Below are 21,035 nucleotides of genomic sequence, written 5' to 3'. Positions count from 1 at the left end.
CATATTTCAGAGCTATAGCTCTGAACCATTCCACTCTGCTCCATTTTTAATAAAAAACAGGCAAATGATAGTGAAACATACACATTTCAGAAATGTGCTTTTGGAAAAGAAAGTAAAACTATTGCATAGGTCTATGTCTTGAGCCTGTATAGACTAATCATCGGTCCTTAGACCATTTTTCATGTAGTAATCATGGCTTCCACTGGTTGAGGATCGAATGTCAGGGCTCCCTGAAAAGCAGACAGCAGGCATTGCCTCACTGTAACTCCTGCAGCAACTCTGCAAATTAAGATTCTGACCCTTGGCCCTTCACTAATGAGCTGTGTAACATTGGGAAATCCATTTAACCTCTCTTTGCAGATGAGAAAACTGAGGCTCTGCGTGTTTCTCTCTTTCTTGCCCAAGAGTCCAGAGCTGCGTCAGAGCTGATGCGCTGCCCGTTCCGCACTGTGCAGCAGAGAAAAGATAATTTTCCCTCAGATCATGGCCCCGGGGAACTTCCATCACCTCAATCAGCAAGGAATGACTCACTTATGTGTTTGCTATTGTACCTATTAAAGCAGAAAAATAGACCCATATATCTTACACTTTCAGTAACACAGAGAGAATCCTGATAGGAGAGAGAAAAGGCCAGGCAATCTATTTTGGGACACTCTTGTTCATGGACATCTTATTCAGTTTAGAATCACAAAATTTTAAGGCTGGGAGATGAACCAGTCTATCACCCTCTTTTCACAGACAGGGAAACTGAGACCCTGAGATGTGAGGGGGTTGAGTTCCCCAAGATCACACCGTTAATAGTAGCAAAGCTTTAAATAAAATACAAGTCTCCAAGCTGCCAGTTCGATGTTTTTCCCACTGCCTTCTGCATTAGGTTGACAGGAGTCAGTTTCCTGTGAGCACCTTGATCTGACTACTTGCCTCCTATATTGGCTAAAGAATTTAGGGTTTCTACATATACACGTGTTCATGTATGCACACGCACAAACACACACGCACACACCATTACACCATAACACTCCTTTTAAGACATAGCCAATAGAATTGTTGCGTTACACTGCTATAATCACTCTTAGGATTTCTTATCATCTTTGAGGATTGGCTAGACAGAGCTGGTTTCGTATTACTTCTATGCCTTCATCGTTAGTATAAAGACTCCAACCCAATCCTGATTTTTGGATTAGATGGGGATAAAAGCCAACTCATAGTCCTGTGATGTACAGTACCCTCACCTATATATTTTGTGTGTGTTTTAATTGTAGTGTGAATGATATTGTTGCCGTAGGGCCAGAACACTTTTATGCCACAAATGATCACTATTTTGCTGAGCCATATTTCCGATCCTGGGAGCTGTACTTGGGTTTAGCGTGGTCGTATGTTACTTACTACAGTCCAGAGGCTGTTCAAGTGGTGGCAGACGGATTTGATTTTGCAAATGGAATCAGCATCTCACCTGATGGCAAGTATGTATGCTCTTTAAAATGTAATGGATTTATGCAGGCTCTGGGTAGATAGCTTTAGAACATGGCTCTTTTCTAAGTAATGTAGTATACTTTAATATGTAATCTTAGAAAGACAAAATTAGGAAAAATGTAAAAATCTTAATTTTTCAAAGAGTAAGATTGATCAGTTCCAATGTTTGTTTTTTGTGACGTTATCCTGTGTTTTCATTTGAGGAAAAAAATGTTTCAAGAGGAAAAATTATAACAAACATTTAGTATTGTCAAACAGATTTGTTTTGAAGGAAGATTTTTGGGTATATAATGAGATTAGTAGCATCTATCTATCTATCCTCTATCTACAGTATTGGTCTATGTCAAGATAAGGAGCATCTCTACTGGTCTATTGAAAGGAACAGCTAATGCTTACTTTTTTTCTTTTTCTTTTTTTGACCAATTTTGCATGCTTATATCTGGTAATCTGAACAACTAATTTAAAGACAACAATATGCAATATAACAGCCACTGTTGAATGCCTCTCATCTTGTTTAGTGAAATTCTGTGTTGTTTCTAATGTTTTTTATTATTTTTATTCTCTTTAAAAAATTTAAAAAATTTTTAAAAATAACTAAAGAAGAAGATAAGGAACATGTATCAAAATGTAAATCAAAGCACTCTTCCACTAAGAAAATCTTACTGTGAAAATAAGAGTCAGTTTCACTCAGCAGTAAAGTGATGTAGTTGATTTATTATCTGTTACCTGTCTGAGGTCTAGGAACTACACTTTGGGTGGCACCTTACACATAAGAGATCTATACGCCCATCCGCCCATCCTCTTCCTCAACTCCTATCATCAAGGATTTCAGAGCCGTAGTGATGTACACTTAAAACAATCAAATATACAGCTTTCAATTCTTCATATTGGCCCCTGCTCTGTGAAAATAAGAGAGTCAGGCCATCACTTCTCCTCTGGTCAGGGATGCAGTGCGTACCATAGGCATCTTCATGGTGTATGGTATTGCATCCTGTACAAAATAGTAAATCCACAGGGCTGGGCCTAAGCTCAGGACAGGAGGGGAAGAAGACTTCTCTTGTTCCAAGCCAAGCACTTGATCTCTTGTATTTTCTCTAGGCTAAAGCAAGGGACTGTTGTCAAGAGCCATTCCTGCAGCCCCCTCAGGGAGAGTGCACTGTCCTCTGGGGCACAGAAGCAGGGTCTTGACACTGTATCGACAAAGCAAGATACAAAGTGCTGGTGTTGGGGCTAAGTTTCTTCCCTACTGGTGGGATAAGCAGATTCCCACCATCAGGAATAACTTTTCGGCAATTAAACCCCTTTGGTTTGCAAACTCATCAAGCTCTTGCAGAAACTAGTGTGCTTTGAGAGGGGTTCCAGTTTTCAGGGTCCAACCAAAGTTCCTCCATTGGAAGAGTTATCACAACTCCCTGTCACCTCTTGAACTGCGTTACTTCCAGCACTTTGATGTCGCTCTTGCTTCTTTGAAGGTATGTCTATATAGCTGAGTTGCTGGCTCACAAGATCCACGTGTATGAAAAGCATGCTAATTGGTCTTTAACGCCATTGAAGGTAAGACGTATTCACACTGTAAGTTTGCGGAGTGATAATTAGATTTGTGAAATTAAAGGTGAGGAAAAAAGAATTGTCTAATTGGAATGGGCGGAACCAATTTTTCAGTCCTTTGTTGAGTCGCCAGCATCGTTTCATTTGTCGTTCACTTTTGCTTACCTGCGGCGTGGAAAACAGCAGACCATATCGCTTGCCTGTGCAACTTTGATGCTTTCTGCTCCAGTGAATTTCAAAGTTGGGTTGTGTTCCTAGTTCCTTTCTCACTCCCCCTACCCCGCACCTCTTCTTGCTTCCTCTATGCTAACGAAAAAGCTAATAAACAGCCTCAACTTGTACTTAATATAGATCTTCTGTCTACGGCATTTACAAAGGCCACGCGCTCACAATGGCGTGGTGGGGCCTGGGAGCCCGGCATTTCTGTGCTTTTGTCTCCAACCGTTACGCCTCACCTGCTCAGGTCGGTTCTGGAGCCCCCGGCACGGCCCTGCTTCAGGGTGTGGAAAGCATCTCTGCTCAGAGTAACCGCCCGCTAGGTGGCCGTGGCTTTCACCTCCTTCCAGTCTCTGCTGAAATGTCACCTGGGTGAGATCTCCCCTCGCTACCTGATCTACTTGGAGCCCTGCTCCCCTGCCCCACAAATTTCCTCTCATTTTACTGCTTCATTTTTGCTGTTAGCCAACATCTTATATACGCATGTCTTCTTTATGATCTGACTGCCTGACTAGGGCATGGGCTTCACCAGGACAGATTCATCAAATATTTGTTAATGTAGTGAGGATTGGTAACCACTGAGGCTCATCTCCTGCATCCACCAGTTCTGGCCAGGACGGAGGTTTAGTCAGAAGGAATGAAAACACAGAGGAGAGGGGAGGGCTGAGAAGGAGGGGGAGGAAGGGGACGGGAGGGGATAGACTAAGAGCAGAGACGTAAAGAGGAGAGACTGAAAATGTCCCTTATTCCTGAAAAACCCTGACACCGCTCTCCCGCCACCCACGCCTACAGCACGAAGCACTGTCACCACCAATTGCACCCATCAGCATATCTGAGGTGCTGTCATGATGATCTCACTTGGAAAATTACCTCGGAGCAAGAGCCAGTGTAACATCATGTTTAAAGACCATGGCAGGGCTACTGCGGTATTAGCTGAAATAAAATCGAATTTCACACACTCAGACTGACTGAGAGAATACAAAGCAACCAGGGTTGTCATGATAGGTAAAAGGAAAATTACAGCATTCTATGATAGAACCCAACCCCATAAGCACTCAGCATAGAATGCTAAGTCTCTGCTCTGCCCGGGGAAGGTGGAAGGCAAGGCATGTTTCTGATCTGGCTTCCACTTCTGACAACAGGCCACGCCTCTCTCCCATCAGAACACCCAACTTAGTAGAGGCCACCCCCTCAGATGCACTGTTCCTTTTTCTTTTGAAAGATCCTATTACTTAAATACTTCAGATAAACTAGTTGTGGCTGATTGTAAAATTTGTGATGCCACATGGATGGCTTTGTGTCTTGCCCAATACGGCAGATCCTACCCAATGGAATATTAGTCAGCCTCGAAGAGGAAAGGTGGCCTGATACAGGCTTCCACCTGGATACTAAGTGAAAATAACCGACACAAAGGGACAAATATTGTGGCTTCACCCACCTGAAGCACAGAGCATAGGCAAATTCATAGGAGCAGGCAACAGGAGTGAGGTTACCTTGGGCCAGGGGCAAAGAAGAGGGGGCATCAGTTTAATGGTTACAGAGTTTCAGTTTGGGATCATTAAAAATTCTAGAGGAAGATGGTGGAGATGGTAAATGCACAAAGTGTCACAACATTACAAATGTGCTGTTTTTCCTCTGTATCAGACATTGTACTTTTTTAGTGTTAATTTTAGTTTTATTAGCGCATGTTTGCAGTACATGCTTATATTCACTGTGAAGAATTAATACACGTACATGACATATCTCAGTTCTATTTTTTCACCCCGTTTCCCTCTCCTTCCATATCCTCTCCTCTTCCCCCTTCCCTTTTGCAAAATATCTGTCTCCATATTTTCTATAATCTACCTTTTATTTAGCTCTTTATTTATGTTTTGAGTTTTCATAGAAGAGAAATTATGCAGTATTTAAGCTGTGTGTCTTATTTCACTTAACAGCAGTCCTCTTTCTGTCTCTCATAGTCTATCCAGTTTGTAAGCCCTCAGGGCACGTCGTCCTCACACTCACGGAGGGCCTTCCCATTATACACACACCAACAGTAGATGAATTTAGTAATCACAAACACTTAATCCCAGCATCCCACACTCTAGACCCAGCCACCTCTGAAAAGCCCCGCCTATGAGGGCATGAGCCTTGGAAGGGTCTATACTCAAGCCTTAACAACCAGAGTTCATTTCCAGACTGGGAATGGGCTCCCTGATGGACTACTGGCTCTTCCTTTGTGGAAGCCACACACACTGGTGCTCAAAGGGCTCAGTATTTCTATGTTGGGTGATGAGACCCCGGGCTTCTGTGAACTTCCAGGCCCACTTGCAACTGTCATGCCAGCAGGCTTTCATCCACCATGAGATCCACCCATTGGCTGTGCCCCTTCCAAACGAAATAGCAGAGACGCTCATTTCTTCACTTACAGAAACTCATCACAACAGCGTAGGTGCTGACACCTGGAAAGATTGTGGTTCCGGGCTGCAGAAAGCCCAGATGCTTGCTCGGCTGCCTCCTTTGGCCAGCCTTGTTTGTTTCCAGGCTAAAGAATGACAGGCCCGCGTGATGGTGAGATTGAGGCTCTGCTGCATGGATTGAGCGTCAAATCCCCATGCGGACACAGGGACAGCTCTCATTTTTGAGTAGGAAGCAAAGGGCAGCGGTGGCTCACTTCAGCTGCCTGCCCACTCTGGCCTCCGCAGTGAGTCACAGCTGGTTATTTACTGCGCCCCCAAGCACCTAGGTAGGCTGAACTCTGAGGTACACGGTAGCTATTGTTCCTCTGATGGGAGTTAGAGGTAAACAAATAGATGGGATTTCTTTCCAGGAGAAAGCAGCCAAGATGACGAATGGCAGACTGAAGAATCATTGGTATTATTTATGATCCTGGTACAAACCCTGGACAGCAATCTGTGCAGGCATTGCCTGCTTGCAACTTATATTTAGAGAATAAACAGCCGAAGAACAGGGAGTTGAACTATATCAGGAAAGCGAAAAACAAACTTTTCCTCAACTCCCAGGCAAAAATTAGACCCGGGGTGATCATTTCTTCTCTGGCTGCACAGCCTATGATTAGCCATGAAATAACTCACATTTCATCTACGTCCTCCTCAGAAACAAATCTACCTTTCTTTGCTGTTTGTGAAAACTCATCTCCATATGAGATTTCAGAAACAACCGTTTCATGCCACACTTAATTTTTTTTTGGTACGGTGATAGGTTCACACACATCCATGTTAGTACAAATGATTTCATTCAATTTTTAACCGTCTTTACTTTCCGAACACCCTACCCTCATCTTTCATGGAATCTGACAAAATACTAGCGTAAAGGGAAGGCCAGAGGGTTTCCTGAGTGCTACTGAAATGGGGCAGAGTTTTACCCCTGGAAGCAGGAGAGAGATGAGCGTGAGAGAGTCTCTCTGACATACTGGTGAGTCACTTCACGATTTTCCCTCCCTTTCTCTCTTTTGTTCTCTCCTTGCTTTTAATCTTGGAAGTCACTCGACTTTGACACGCTCGTGGATAACATATCTGTGGACCCTGTGACGGGGGACCTTTGGGTTGGTTGCCATCCCAACGGCATGAAGATCTTCTTCTACGACTCGGAGAACCCTCCTGCCTCAGAGGTTAGTGTGACCAGTGACCTGGCTCACTGTATGTATTTTTAGCTGTTGTTTTTTCAGCCAAAAATTCTTATCTCTTCCTGTCTTTTTGTTTTTCTTCTGGTACTGGGAATCAAACTCACGACCTCACGCTTGCCAAGCAGGCGCTGTGCCGCTGAGCTAAATACCCAGCCCCAAGCACTCTTCCCCTCTCAATAAAAGAGGGGACATGGAAAAGATGATCTAGATGACTAGAAACATAAAGGAATTTTGGAGGTATTTTAGTCAGTGTCTAGGCAGAAAACAGATGAGCCACTTAAACTGCGGAGTTTGAGAGGAGTTGAATGAAAGGATTGCCTACAAGACACAGCCGGAGCATAGGGACATCAGCCAGGGATAATTCAGTACCAGAGGTGAAAAGGGGGCAGGAAGTGATACCGAAGCCAGACTGAGAGGGGCATAGCTTAGTGGTACAGTGCCTGCCTGGCATGCATGAGGCTCTGGGTTCAGTCCCTAACACTAAAAAAATGTAGGGAGGGGGAGTGGAGTGTGGAGAGGGTCCTCTGAGAGGAATCCGGCCCCTGCCTGAGGGATGTAGCCAACCAGTGGTGACACTACAGGGGTGCAGGCTGGAGCATAAGTACCCCATCTTAGTCACTTACTTTCCAGTTGCTGAGACACAGTACCTGACACCGACAACTTAGGAGAAATTTAACATGGCTCAGTTCCGGTCCTTGGGAGCCTGGTTCCAAGGCAGAGATGTCATGGCAGAAGGGTATAGTGAGACAAAGCTGCTCAGGGCCAGGAAAGGCCAGGAAGCAGAGAGAGAAGGGAGGAGAGGGCTCTCCGACCAGGTGCCACCTCCCAACAGCACATTGAGCTATGAATTCAATGGCGGACATCCACGGATGCACAGAGCACCCCAGCCATCCAGTCCCCTCCTCAAAGCCCCACCTCTGAATATGTGAGACTCTTGGGGGCATTTTGGTTCTACATTGGAACATGCCCTCACTCCTTCTGCTTTTCCATCCCTACCGCTGCTGCCAGTGGCAGGAAAAACCGGAAGCTCCTCCCCAAGCAGGCCTCCGGTAAGTCAGAACAGGGTCCCGCTCCACATGTGGTCCACACCTCTATGTCAGTAGCGAAACTCTCTGCCGCAGGAACCCAGTTTTTTAAAACAACGTAACATGCCATGCAGCTATGGCTTAACTGCACTTGGGGCTTATGTTCCTGTTACAACGCCCCGTCCGGGGTGTCAGTAGAGCCAACCTCAGTATCTTTGATGGTTTGGATCCAAGATCCCCTCATGGTCACAAAACCCCCAGGTCCCAGGTACCTTGTGTAAAATGGTGTGGTATTTGCATATAACTCACATGCAATCTCCTGGATATTTTAATTCATGCTACATTACTTACAATACCTAATACAAGTGCTACGTAATACTGTTGTGCTATGCAATTCTGCATAATTTAGGGAACAATGAGGAGACAAAGGTGTTCGTACAGATGTAATTTTTTCCCCAAATATTTTTCATTTACGGCTGTTTGGATCTGCAGATGTGAAACTTTTGGATACAGAGAGCTGACTACATATGTACAAATCAATACCAGGGACCAGTCCTCAAGCAAAATTGGCCATTCTCTGCAGACAGTTCCTGAAGAATGGGGAGATAAACCACCTCCTGGAATTTATTTTGGCTTAGAAAAAATCCATTTCCACCTTAGTTAAACTGCTACTCAAAGACCCCTTGTTGAGGCCATGGTCTTTATGTAGCAGATGACTTTGCAGGGCAAGTAAGAATTTAAACTCATTATGCCATAGATATTTAAATACTTAACCATGACTCACCTGGGGTTTTCTGTTTTGAATTTCCTATGTGTACTAATTATACTTGTTATTTACATCAAATTCATACTAACATTTTGTTTACTGTTGAGTATTTTTAAAGCTGTTTTAAAGTCATTTTCATTTTCCCAAAAGGAAAAGACCGTCTCTCTTGAATAAAAAAGTCAAATATGTATTTCCTGTTAAATTATTGCCTTCATGTCTTTGTGATCCAGGTTTACAGAAAATTGTGATAATGTTTAATAACAATTCTTTGCGCCTTCTGCTGGTTTTTAGCTATCAGGAGTGCTGAATGGATGTTTAATAGAACTGGAGAAACGTATGCCACCCAGTATTCATGGTTCAGAACTTAGCAGAATGTTTAGTCTAATTTTTCCTGGCTCGTTAGCTCATTTGGTGAGTTTGGGCCATTTGCTATAACATGGACTCAGTTTGTTGTCCCAGAAAAAAGGTATTTCCTTTCTAGAGATGGATCCGGTAAAGAGTAGCAAAAGTAATAACAATCCATTATCTAATGCACTGCCCCATAGAAGAGTGATTTAGTTTTATTATCAGGAGGCTTAGTTAAGCCAAGGTGCACCATCATCTATTTCCCTGTAAGTAACTGCTACAGGATAATATTCCAGCAATTTCTTAAGAAATGTGTCTTTGGTGCCAGCTGCTGCAGAGGTCGTTTTGAATGGCTCATTGTGTTCCCACGCTGGCCTTCCTCGGCAGCCATGTTTGTTTTGTGATGTAGGTACCCTTTTTTTAAGTTACTGTATTTTATTCTCATTGATGGGGAATTTAGAAATAATCCACTTTCACCCATTTCGTTTTCAGACAAGAAAGAAATGTGACAGATCCAAGACATGACCTAGTCCTCCTGCCTCAGTAAAACGCCTTTCACATTAGGTTGAATTATATGGCATTGCTATTTTTGTCAGCCATGAAGATCAAATGTTAGCTGTTTAATACAGTACATATTACATGACATTACAGCATTGCTAATGCTGCAGTCAAATTCGCAACTAAATGGAGGGAACCGAACTTTTAGCAAATCTTGTACATTTAGAGATGGGACCTTACAGTCAGAGGGATGGATGAGTGTGGAACACAGCAGTTGTGTGGGGGAGTTATGCATGGGTTTTTTCCTTTAATTGCCTGTATTTAAAGACCAAGCATTAAGAAAAGGTTCTATATTCTGAGCTTACTTGAAAGTATACAAAAACAGACCCAGGGGCTGGGGATTTAGCTCAGCGGCAAAGCGCCTGCCTGGCAAGCGCAAGGTCATGAGTTCGGTTCCCGGTACCGGAGAAAAACCAAAAAAAAAAAAAAAAAGAAAAAAAAAGAAAAAGAAAAGGTTCTATATTCTGAGCTTACTTGAAAGTATACAAAAACAGACCCAAGTTCCTGCATGGACGCCATTTGGCGGAGGCTGAGTCACACTCCCCCCACCCCACATATCCGCGGCGCACTCCTTCTCCCTCATGGGGCTGCGCTGCGGACTTCCTGCCACTGTGCAAGATCATAGCCTGTTTCCAAACGAGGAAACAGGTACCCAAATACAGAGTGATTTTGGAACAAAGTATGATTTATGCGGTTACAGATACACGGTTTGTTACGGAGAAATAACCTTGTAGTTGTTTGAAGTGACTTTCAAAGCTAATTAGCTCCCTGGTATTTCTTTCGCAGGTGATCCGAATCCAGAACATTCTAACGGAAGACCCCACAGTGACGGTGGTTTATGCAGAGAACGGGAGCGCCCTGCAGGGCAGCACGGTGGCCTCTGTGTACAAAGGGAAACTGCTCATCGGCACAGTGTTCCACAAGGCGCTGCACTGTGAGCTCCAGTAGCCCGGCGCACCGGCAGCTGCGGCAAGCCCACGTTAGCCTCTACGCGTCTAAGCGGCCACTGCAACCCTGGCAGCGTCAGAAGGTGGACGCTAAGTGTGAATGTCAAGAGGCGCGGAAGTGCTGTGTGGCCGGGACCACATCTGGACAGCCTGGCATTTTGAGAGTGCGTTATCAATTTAACCTAGGAACACTCGAAAACCTCACTTGTCAATCAAAGATCCTTTTCATTAAAATGGTTCAATTTGTTGTACCAATTGTCAGCTCTTAAATAATTTCATTGTATGTGAGTCAAAAAATCCTTTCCCCAGAACATGTATTCCCTAAAAAAAAGTACAGGAGTAAGTTATACTGCTGCCTTGGTAGTTCCCCTTCAGAAAACAGGCGATCAGGATGAGTCTGTGTGTCACGACACCGTTAGTCCTTACTTGGGGACTCCAGGTCGCTTATTGGAGAGTGAAATGTGTGCTCTAAATGTACCCGGCCCCCCAGCAGCCCTACTCAGCAAAGCCATGGGCCACACCAGCACCCTGAGACTTTGTTACGGTTTCTAGGCAGGTGTCCCCCAGAGGTGGGGCTTTGAAGGGCGACTGAACCACGGGGGCGCCAGAGCTAACAATGCTCCCAGGCGGGGGGCTGGTCGGGAGAGAAGGGTGACTGGGTGACCCGGAAGGGCGCGTTCTTGTGCCTGGCTTCTCCCTGCTTCCTGGCCAGCACGATGTGGGCAGTTTTCTACCGCCCAGGCCCTTCCACGGATTCTGTGTGAGTCTGGGGAACGTGGACCAGGACTGAGTGTGTGCTGTGACTTTCTCAGGCAGCAGGAACCTCATCGCTCCCCCTCCCACTCCCCTCTGGCTCTTCTGAGACCCCTGTGGCAGTGGCATGTAGGAAAGGCCTAACATTCTTGGGAGCACTGTCACACCTGAGGACGATGTCTGTTACCTCAGCACCACTTGCACGTTTTAATGTCATTGGCCTGGATAAAGAGGGAAGTTTGCTCATTCAACAAGCGGACACAGACAAAGCCCAGAAGCTAGAGCGCTTAGTGCCTCTAGCTAATTGTTGAATTGTTTTCTGTTCTAACTAGCTGGGAAGGCTGAGAAAAAAATACAAAGGTAAACAAACAGAAAAGATCAACAAGGACCTTTGGCTATCTTCTGAGAAATGCAAACAAAATGTGACGTCACCATTTGGGTAGGAATAAGTGTTTAAAACCTACTGTTTGAAAGTGATAAAAAGATGCTGTTTTGATAAAAGGCACTTTCCTGTGTCAGGATTCAGGGTACTCCCGGTCTCAGCGAGCATCCTGCCGCGTGCCGTCGGTCAGTGGTACTATCTGGCCTCAACCCAGGAAGCTGGACGCACAGGTCCTGTCTGTAACTATCAAGGAGTGGGGTGTTTCGGAAAACCCTGCCGCGCATTTCCTTTAAAAAGAATTCCTTGAGTAGTTCGCCGCTGTAACGTGTGCAGTAAAATATTCTTCTTCTGTCCAGTTTCACGTAGCATACCTTCAAATTCATTCGAAAGGAACACACCTTGGCTATGAACTGTCTAACGCACACCAGAGGAAATGGCCTCATTCACGTACTGTGCTGAGTAGGGCTGCTGGGGTGCCGGGTACATTTAGAGCACACATTTCACTCTCCGAAGTTGTCAAAAGTTTAGTCTCTGAGTGAGTGTGGCAAGGAATGACATTAATATGGATCATCTGCTATACCAAACCTTGAAGGTTGTAGGAATAAAACTCTTTAAATAACCCGGTGCTCTAGGGCGGGCTGCCTCTTGCTTAGCCTGCCCTTCGCTGCGTGAGGCTCAGAGCCTCACGGACCGTCACAGACCTTCTCCAGGCTGATGGGCCTCAGAACCCTTGATGGTAAAGCCGCCACGGGGGAAGAGAAAGACGGCCGAGGGCACTCCGACTGGAGGCTTTGCTCTTTTAACTTTCTGCCCAGTTCTATGGTTGTGCTTTCAAATGTAATTCTAGCTGCCGATTTACACTGTACTAGAGTTAAAATTTATTTTTGGTTTTATTTCCATGAAAAATATGCACTTTGCTCTTGACTGATGGACGTGTTTTAACAGCTGATATAGGTTTACCCCGTCAAAGACTGTTTTAGTTGAAGGTGAAAATGGAAGAGGAAAAAAGAAATTACAACAGATCTCCGTATTTCTCTTTTTATTGCATTCGTCGTCTTAACAATAATACTCATTGGCAAGAGGTTTATTTACACTAACAAATTAAACTGAATCACAGGTATTTTTAGATTGTTCAGAAAATAAAGGACCACTGTTATATTTTGCTCTGAATATCTCTGAAAACAAAAGCGAAAGGAATGTCCTTTGAAACAATACATATTAACCAAGCACAAGAGAACAATTCGGGCACTATCGCCTCTTCCATGCAAATGAGCAGTGAACAAACTAAAAGTTTCAGGTAACATGCAGCCCATACTTTTTGGACTCAAAGTTATTTTCAAACAATTCTTTTCCTTTAGTGGTCAAGAAAAAAGAAAGCAAATCAAATCCTTACAGAACAGAAATTTTTCTCCCTTACTTTTCAGCTGCCCATTTTGTTAGTAATACGTAGCAGGTGTGCTAGTGGTTTAACTGCAACACCAGTAAAAACACAAAAGCAGTAGTTCCGACATTAAATAATACTGAGGAAAGCATACACATATACACTGAAGGAATCTCACTAAGCACTAACTAAATCTGATGCTGTTGGGAGGTGGTATGTACGCTGGAGTGCCTCTTCTTGACATTTTCAGGTAGCCTATTCTGGCCAACTATTTGAATGATTAAATCCTGAACAGAAAACCTAGGTGTATGACTCAAAGAGCTGAACGAAACAGCAGTGTACACCTTCCAACAACACACACTCACAACCATTTGGTTTATTTTTGGTGACAACCAAAATGCCATTACTCAGCATTGAATGACCAAAATGCCATTATTTGGCACAATCAGTAAATAAATGGTCATTTAATGATGGCTACACCGCCAGCAGAGGCAGTAGTGATTTTAGCATTACAGCTACTGACGTCATCTTAGAAGTCAACGCACAAGAACGTAGTGCAATTTTTAGCCAAGAAAACTGTGGTCCACAGTTAAAACGCTGCATAAATATCTTCTGAGCTCTAACTCATAAAAGTGCAATGCTGACATGAAAGCATTAAGCAAACACTTGAAGTTTTATCTTACTAAAATACCAAGTATCTGATCAATCAGTTTTATCAAAATATTTGGACATGTAGAAGGGTAACAGCGTTTAGTAGTAATACTTACAATTAAAAAATCTTAAAATCAAAGGGCTATTCAAAGTACAGACGTCACAAAAAGTGGCAGTAAGGCTATGGTTACAGCTCAGGGTCCTAAGTGCCATTACCAGGCTCCAGATTAGGTGTTTTTATGCCATGGGATTGTGATGTACACGTGTAGGGTGGGAGATATATTCACACATACGTAATTCTGAAGCGCTACACAAATGGCATGCACGTTATTGAGAAATTATCGGTTGTTCTCTTATCCCTTACCTAACTTTCACTACCGATTCCCAAGTGGTTCTGGGCTTGGGGCCAAGGACTGGGAAGCATCGTGTTTTCTTCCTTCCCTCCTCTGAGGATCTGGGTCCTAGGCTGTGCTCGGGCCCCACTCCCATATGTGAACCTTCCAATACTAATCATCTGCTCCACAAACCCACCGATGCCCACGTACGAGCACAGAAGGACCTTCTACCTACCATCGATAGGACTTGCTCTTACTTCCCAGGAGGAATTTAATTTGTAACTATTTTCTCTTCCCTCCGGCTTCTCAGTTGGGCTTAGTCTATGCTGCTACTTAAAATGTGTTTTCTCCCCCAAGTGTTTTGGATCAAGCCTGTATTTCCTGAGACTTTAAAATACTCAAAACAAAAGCGCACAAAATCTGCCAACATACCTAGGCTGGTTTTCAGGAGCAGACATCTGAGCATGTTTAGATTTCCTACCATACTGCATTCTTTTGAGTGTGTGCCCTCCCTTGCCCTAGTGTGATGAGAACAATTCTGGTAGAAAGTATGAACATATTACTTCTGTCCCTCATCCTTAAATAATTAGCCTTAGAGCTGTGCACAGGGAGGTCCTTGGCTAAAAGTGAATTAGAAAGAAATGGAAAAGGTGGGCTTTTCATTTCCAGTTTATCTTTTTAGTCTGAGCGCTCAAGCAAGTCACACACACATCAATGACTGCTTATCTGTCCCAGCAGCACGCCCCTGGGCTCTAGTTCCACGGAGAATACCTGGAGTTACTCAAGTACAATTTGCTAGTTTTAAAATATCTCTATGTAATGAAATGGCTCAAACATTTCCAAAGTACAGACATTTCTTTCCCAAGTGTTGGGACTCTTTCCTCCAGAATTTTCCTGGACACACTGGTTAACATTGTCCTTGGAAGTTCAGTCTATTCTAACCTTCCATGGTTATAAATGATTTAAAATATCTGCCTAAATGCAATTTCCATTTACCTTCTTAGAATGTAACTTTCAAGAATATGTTAATCTTACTGCACAAGGATCACTCAGGAGGTTCCTTTCTCATCAGCAAAAATCCTCAAGGCTGTGTTGCTTGATCAAATGACTTGTGGACATTCTTGTAGCCTGGGCCTGGAGTATTTCAGGATTTCTAGTTAAATGACCCTAGTTCACAGGTAGCGGCTGGGGCCAACCTGTTCTCATGGCCCTTCTTTCCATTTTGCTCCCAACAGCAAAAGAGCACGGGACAGACATCCCCACTGTGCACCAGCTGAAGAGAGAGGGGCCACTGCATAACAGCAGTACTTTAACAGCCTCAAGCAGAGTAACCTGCTGTAAAGCTACTCCGCGGAACCTGCCCACACACCATTCCCACCGCGCTCCCTGTCTACAGCCCGGTCTCCCCACACACCCTTCCCTCCAAAGCGTGGCCCATGGGCCCCAAAACACCTCTGGCTATTGGCGGAGCCATGCTGAGCTGTTCTTTCCTACAATATATTTCAAAGTAATCACGTATTCCCTTTATGGTCATTTTTTGATAATAAAAAATGCAAAGTCTTTAAGGTTCATGAAGCGACAAATCTGTGTCAAATTATAGGGACACTGGGAAACACTAGCACTGAAGTAGGAGCTGTGCAAGACATTAGAACCTGAATCAGTCGGCATGCACTACAACCACGGAGAGAAATAATAGGAAAACAGAGTGCTTACAAGATCTGAGGTCCTTCACTTTGTAACCATCAGTTTACATTTTGGCCTTTGCCGGGCAATCACATCAAGTGCCTTTTACAAGTCCAGCAGTTTTAAGTACTGAGGTTAAATGAACTCGTATACTTAAGACTGCTGTAATTTAATTAAAATCAAAATGGTTACAACACCAACTAAATAATCCGAGGACCAAGAATGTGATTTGTAACATTTCAGTTGGATATTAATCTGAACAAGGAAGTATACAAATAAAGTTATAATAAGGAACAATACTATACATTTAAGAAAATACAACAGATCATAAATTATGGGCAGAGACACACTTACAGACATTTCCAATATATACATAAATTTCCAAATATAACCAAAGTGTAAACATAAAATAATTGCCCTTCTATTTCCATTCTTGAATCAGTACAGTGAAATTTCCAGTGTGGTCCAAGGTTACTTTTTGTTTTCCACAGAAAAACAAAAATTGCAAAAATTTACAATAGCAAGCACTAATATTACGAGATATTTTCTAATTTAATTTAATCTTTGTCTTTAAAGATTAAATCTTTAATTTAACCTTCTAATCAAATTTAGTCTTCTGCATTAGGGAACACCTGCTGACTTTTAATAGCAGCTTCCGGTTTCTCGTGATGTTAACAAACAGCAAAGCACCAGATACCTCAGTATATTAACAGGTATCTGGTGTGGCATTTTCTTCGTGCAGACAGAAAAATGTGACAGTGACTCTGGTCGTCACAGTGCTGCTCTGTGCCAACACTTTTGAGACCAAATGAATGATCTGACCTAATGACAAAAGGGCTGAAGCTTAACACACAGTTCTCTGGCACAGAGAAGGAGACAGACCTAATTCCAGGACTCAGGTATTAAAAAATAGTAATAATAAACAAGCTCACACCGTTAAACATGAGAAATGGGGCCACTTGGGGAAGATTTCCTTACACTCTCTGTTACACGCAGGCCTCGAGAGCCGCCGGCCAGCACCCCGAGCAGAGCGGGCAGCCCAGGCCGCACGGGAAGGGAAACACCTGCCCAAGGACTCCTGTGACCTCAAGTCTTACCCTGAAACGTGTCCACTGGAAAGTGAGGACCTCATTTTTGGAGCTCATGCAGCAAAGAGAATGAGAGTAAGCGTAAGAAGCAAAACAAAGGACATTTTTAAAAGCCCTCATAGTTTGAGATTTCTCAAGATGAGTGTATTTTCTCCTCCGTCTGCCCCAGTCTCCTGCATTCGATTCAGGTTGGTCAAATACCAAAATCTTTAACGCTGGCTTTAAAATAAGCATAAGTTCTCCCACCGCTTCGATGTAACCCATGTGCTGCCTTAAACAAACTGGTAAGCGCAAATCTCTAGGGTATGGAAGAGAATGGCTCAGAGAAACCGTTCAAAACATCTCTAAAATGCAACTGACAGCTTTCCTTTGCAGGAACATTCTGTATGGTTCCACGGTTGAATGTTACTCAAATCTAAATTTTTCTCTAACTGGTATTTCTATTTTTCTTAAAAGTACATTTGTTAAAACACTGAGTCCACTTGGGAAATTTTGAGTAGAAAATAAGTGTCAAGTTCCTGGTTGTGTCATAGGCAGGTGAAGGACCAGCTGAAATGTTCCCCAGGAGAAGAAACCTGAAAATGTTGGTTTCCTTCAAAAATCAATCTCCTGTTCAATTTGCTGGGGGAGAAGAGGAACTGTACTATGTTTGCCAGTGTTGCTAAAATACTGAACACTCAGCGGGAGCAAAGTAAACAACAGATCCCAACCTGCCATAGCTGCATTAAGGTCTGACTTTTTTCTTTCTTTAGCAATATCCAGAGGATAAATGTTACCCTCAGAAACTCAAGGTATTACCACATACCCATTCTTAAGGCTTTTCCTCTCCTATATAGTTAAGTAACTATCATTTTTTCTCTCTTTCTGATGCCCAGCAAGCAGAACAGTAGGCGTGCTCTCTACCTCTGCAGGTAATTATGTGGCAGGACAGCCACACTTCCACAGTGGGACTAGCTCGCTGTCCAGACACAGAAGTGAGAGGGAGCCTCTCCCACACACGGACTGGATCCTGCAGCCCTAGGAGCAGCACCGATCCCAGATCTCATGACAGCTGCCCAGGTTCAGGATCCCACCGACTGTGCTGGGTGCTCCCTTGGCAACACCAGGGGGAGCTGTGCTCCTGCCGGCAGGTTCTCCAAGCGGCAGAGCACAGCACAGGATGTTGGTAGGTAGGAGAGTGAGAGCGTTAGCGACTTTGCATCTCTCACAAGTGAGATCTCTGGTTTGCTAAGAAACCACAGGTGGCTTGGGGTTATTTCTGGAGGGTAAATGTAAGAGTGCCTTTTCCTATTGCAGAAAATGCAGTCACTCAGCACAGGGTTCCTCAGTCTGCCTCGAGCAGCGTTACCCCCAACGTCAGTTCCTTCTTCGTCCACTGGAGGAGACGGGCAGACAGGAAGAGGGGGCACTTTAGTGCTCACCAGCACCCTCTGCTGCAGTTGATGTCATCTTCTCCGCCTTTCTGGACTTCCTCTGCATTTGCTCCTGTTCCTTCCTCCTTAGCTTTTCTCTTTGTTTCTCCATTTTCTCTTGGGCCTTCCGAGCTTTCTCTAGGGACATCTTCATTTCCTTCAGTTTTTTTTTGACCAGTGCTCGATCCTGGGACGATGTTATTCCAAGAGCCTAGGAAGGAAACAGAGATGTAAACTGAATTTGAAAGCTTAAGACCCATCTGCTTATGGTGACGTTAATGTCACAGTATGTTCAGACTCCTGAACCAATTCAAACATGGACAGAAGAGATAAGAACTGATTACATCTGCCACACGGGATAAGCTGAGTAAAGGTCTGAACACAGCGGGGCTCTTTGTTTCTGTGTCCTTTGAAGTCCCTTGCAAATGCACCTTAAACCTCGTTAAGAAAACGCTTCCTGAATTGGTGATTAATGAGGGAATGAATGAAAAGAGAACGTGATTCTACTTCGCCAACCTTTGGGCTGTAGACCTTTACAGGGAAAATTATCGCTGCACTCATCAATATCTAAAGGGTAACTGGTGGGCACCTGCTGCCACGCAGGGCTCTAAGAAGGGCGGGGAGAACGGACGTGGCTTTCCTTCTGCCAGTGTGTTCGTTTACAATGAGAACCAAAAACATCTTCGGAGCAAGAACGCTCATGTCAGCATGCCTAGCCATTCTCTCCCTACAGGCAGCCCTATCAAGGAAGGCTGATTAAATGAGGAGGTTGCTCCATCAAGCTGGAGTTCACAAAAGGGGAAGTCTGCTGCATACTTTAAATGTTTCACGTCCTTCAGAACCAACAGTAGGATGTATCCATCTCCCCAACAGGGACAGCTTTGTCAATGGGGCCTTCATATTCACACGCTATTGACTGATCTGTAACCTTTTCAAGGCTGTCATGAGATACTCAGCTACCGTCAGCCTAGCAGGGGGCTGAGGCAGTGGGGAGGGATGCTGGGAGCTGGCTGGATATCTTATTTGCCCTTTCCCACGGGGTTGGGTGCCCTCTGAGTTTTTAGGAAAGATGGGCCGCACAAGTGGAAATGAGAGTGCAATGGAGGGGAGGGAAGACACAGGCTACACATGTTCGGGGAAGGAAAGTTCTGGGGAGGGCATCATCCCGGTTCTGAAGTGGTGTGTGGGGAGCAGGGGTGTGGAGGAGCAACGAACAAGGGAAGGCAGGTGCATGGGTCTGGGTCTTAATTTTAACGGGATGAAAAGTCCATATTGGCCATTATTAACACCCACACCACATAGGAAAGAAGTAGAGTTAATACACGGGCCATGTGCTGCCAGGTGAAGCAATGGAGCGCGTCATCCGCAGCTACCGTCTGAATCAGAACGGGGGTTTTCTGAAACTTCACTTCCTACCAAGAAATGAGACATCGTCCTTCCTGCCGGCTGTGGATGAGGATTACCTCTCAAATATGCAGAACGCTCTGACCTAATGGAAACGTTTCAGGCGCTATGAGTAATATAAATCATACCTGGTAACCTAACACAGACGTGTGATTCTTTACCTTAAGTTTATTTCCATCCAACTGCAGGAGCTGCTCTCCAGTGATGTTTTGGGCACTGAATTCAGATACATACTGCTCCAGGTTTAGGCTCATTAGCCAGTGAGAAACCTGCTGCACACTCCATTCATGAACGGCCCGACTCTGACACTGACTGTGTTTGGGAGACTGTCCATCGTCAAGGATCTGAGGTAGGAATTTACGCAGTGTTGTTAAAGGACCAAAATGCTTATGTCTCATATTATGCTGCCAAAAGGAATTCCTTAACCCACTAGAGCCACGTTCATTTTAAAACAATAAAATGATAATGGCTCTAGTTCTGTTAGAAAGAGACATACTTATTATCTACATGGTTTTAGTTATATGGAAATTTAAAAATTCCCCCAAATAAAGTACCATTATTTAGGAAGTTTAATATGGAAAGAACTCCTCTGTGTTGAGGTTGAGAACTTATACATTAAAACACTATGGAAATATTACCTGATGTAAAAAACAATTATTTCATAAATCTCCCCATGCGATGCATCACTCTACATTCTAAGGCACTAGAATTTTGGAAAAATATGCTAAAAATATTGAGGCGTTTTTCACTTGGAAGAGAGCACTGAAGCCCTCAAGCCTTCTTAGGGGAAATTTTACAACCAATTTTTCGTTTGAGCAACAAGCAAACCTGTGAGGAAGGTAGGAAATATTCAGGATGACTTCATACATGAGGAAACCGAGGCTCAGAAAGTCTGTATGATTTGTCCAAGGTAATGTAGCTAGTAAGGGGTGGAGCTCAACAATGGGTATTTTATTCCAAATTCTAGGCTCCATCCACAGTAGAGTATTTGTTACTAACGCAAAAGGGCAGGTTAGTTTCCAGGGCAGCTAAGGTGAGCGATGAAGGCCATGTCTGGGACGGAAGTCAGGAGTCGCCTTGGTGACTCACTCGTGAGGAACAAGGAGGGCATGGGCAAGCTGAGATGAAGGCAGAGGAGATGAGAAAGAACGAGCCTTGTTGAGGGAACAGCGATGGGAGGGAGACGGGGACTCTGGGGTGAGACTTAGATCCTTCCCACTCTGGAATGCCTCTTAGGTAAGACAAGGGCAGAGAGTGACGCTATTTAACACATGGAACCCCTCCACTGCAGAGGAAAGTGTTCCTGTATTGTTTGATTTTTAAGTCATTCACAAGGAGAGAAAAGCGGGTCGAAACAATCCCACACAAGGCCTCACACACAGCCCACGGAGCGCTCACCTCGTCATCTATCATATCCAGGCTCTGAGTGAGGGGCAACAAAGG

At 44.1% G+C, this 21,035-nt stretch overlaps 2 protein-coding genes across 12 annotated transcripts in view; one reads left to right on the top strand and one right to left on the bottom strand.

Annotated features, from left to right (window-relative positions):
• The window catches only part of Pon1 (paraoxonase 1), a 29,563-nt gene extending 18,805 nt beyond the window's left edge, over positions 1-10,758 (top strand). For both annotated transcript variants that reach the window (XM_005388062.2, XM_005388060.2), the window contains exons 6-9: positions 1,263-1,463; positions 2,946-3,027; positions 6,719-6,847; positions 10,343-10,758. In XM_005388062.2, coding sequence (XP_005388119.1) covers positions 1,263-1,463; positions 2,946-3,027; positions 6,719-6,847; positions 10,343-10,504 — 574 coding nt within the window. In that variant the 3' untranslated portion in view covers positions 10,505-10,758. The remainder of the gene's footprint in view (positions 1-1,262; positions 1,464-2,945; positions 3,028-6,718; positions 6,848-10,342) is intronic.
• A 1,904-nt stretch (positions 10,759-12,662) lies between these two features.
• Positions 12,663-21,035, bottom strand: part of Ppp1r9a (protein phosphatase 1, regulatory subunit 9A) — a 284,300-nt gene continuing 275,927 nt past the window's right edge. For 5 of the 10 annotated variants that reach the window (XM_005388052.2, XM_005388054.2, XM_005388057.2 and 2 more), the window contains 3 exons: positions 20,991-21,014; positions 19,754-19,936; positions 12,663-18,399 (listed from right to left, as the gene is read on the bottom strand). In XM_005388052.2, the coding sequence (XP_005388109.1) occupies positions 18,187-18,399; positions 19,754-19,936; positions 20,991-21,014 (420 nt within the window). In that variant the 3' untranslated portion in view covers positions 12,663-18,186. The remainder of the gene's footprint in view (positions 18,400-19,753; positions 19,937-20,990; positions 21,015-21,035) is intronic. The other 5 variants (XM_013516008.1, XM_013516009.1, XM_005388059.2 and 2 more) reach the window with 2 other exon arrangements.

This window comes from Chinchilla lanigera, unplaced genomic scaffold (genome assembly GCF_000276665.1).
Source record: "Chinchilla lanigera isolate Chin_1 unplaced genomic scaffold, ChiLan1.0 scaffold00031, whole genome shotgun sequence".
In the NCBI taxonomy this organism is placed as follows: Eukaryota; Metazoa; Chordata; class Mammalia; order Rodentia; family Chinchillidae; genus Chinchilla; species Chinchilla lanigera.
The sequence above is the reverse complement of the archived record's forward strand: the minus strand, read 5'-3'. Positions and strand labels throughout refer to the sequence as shown.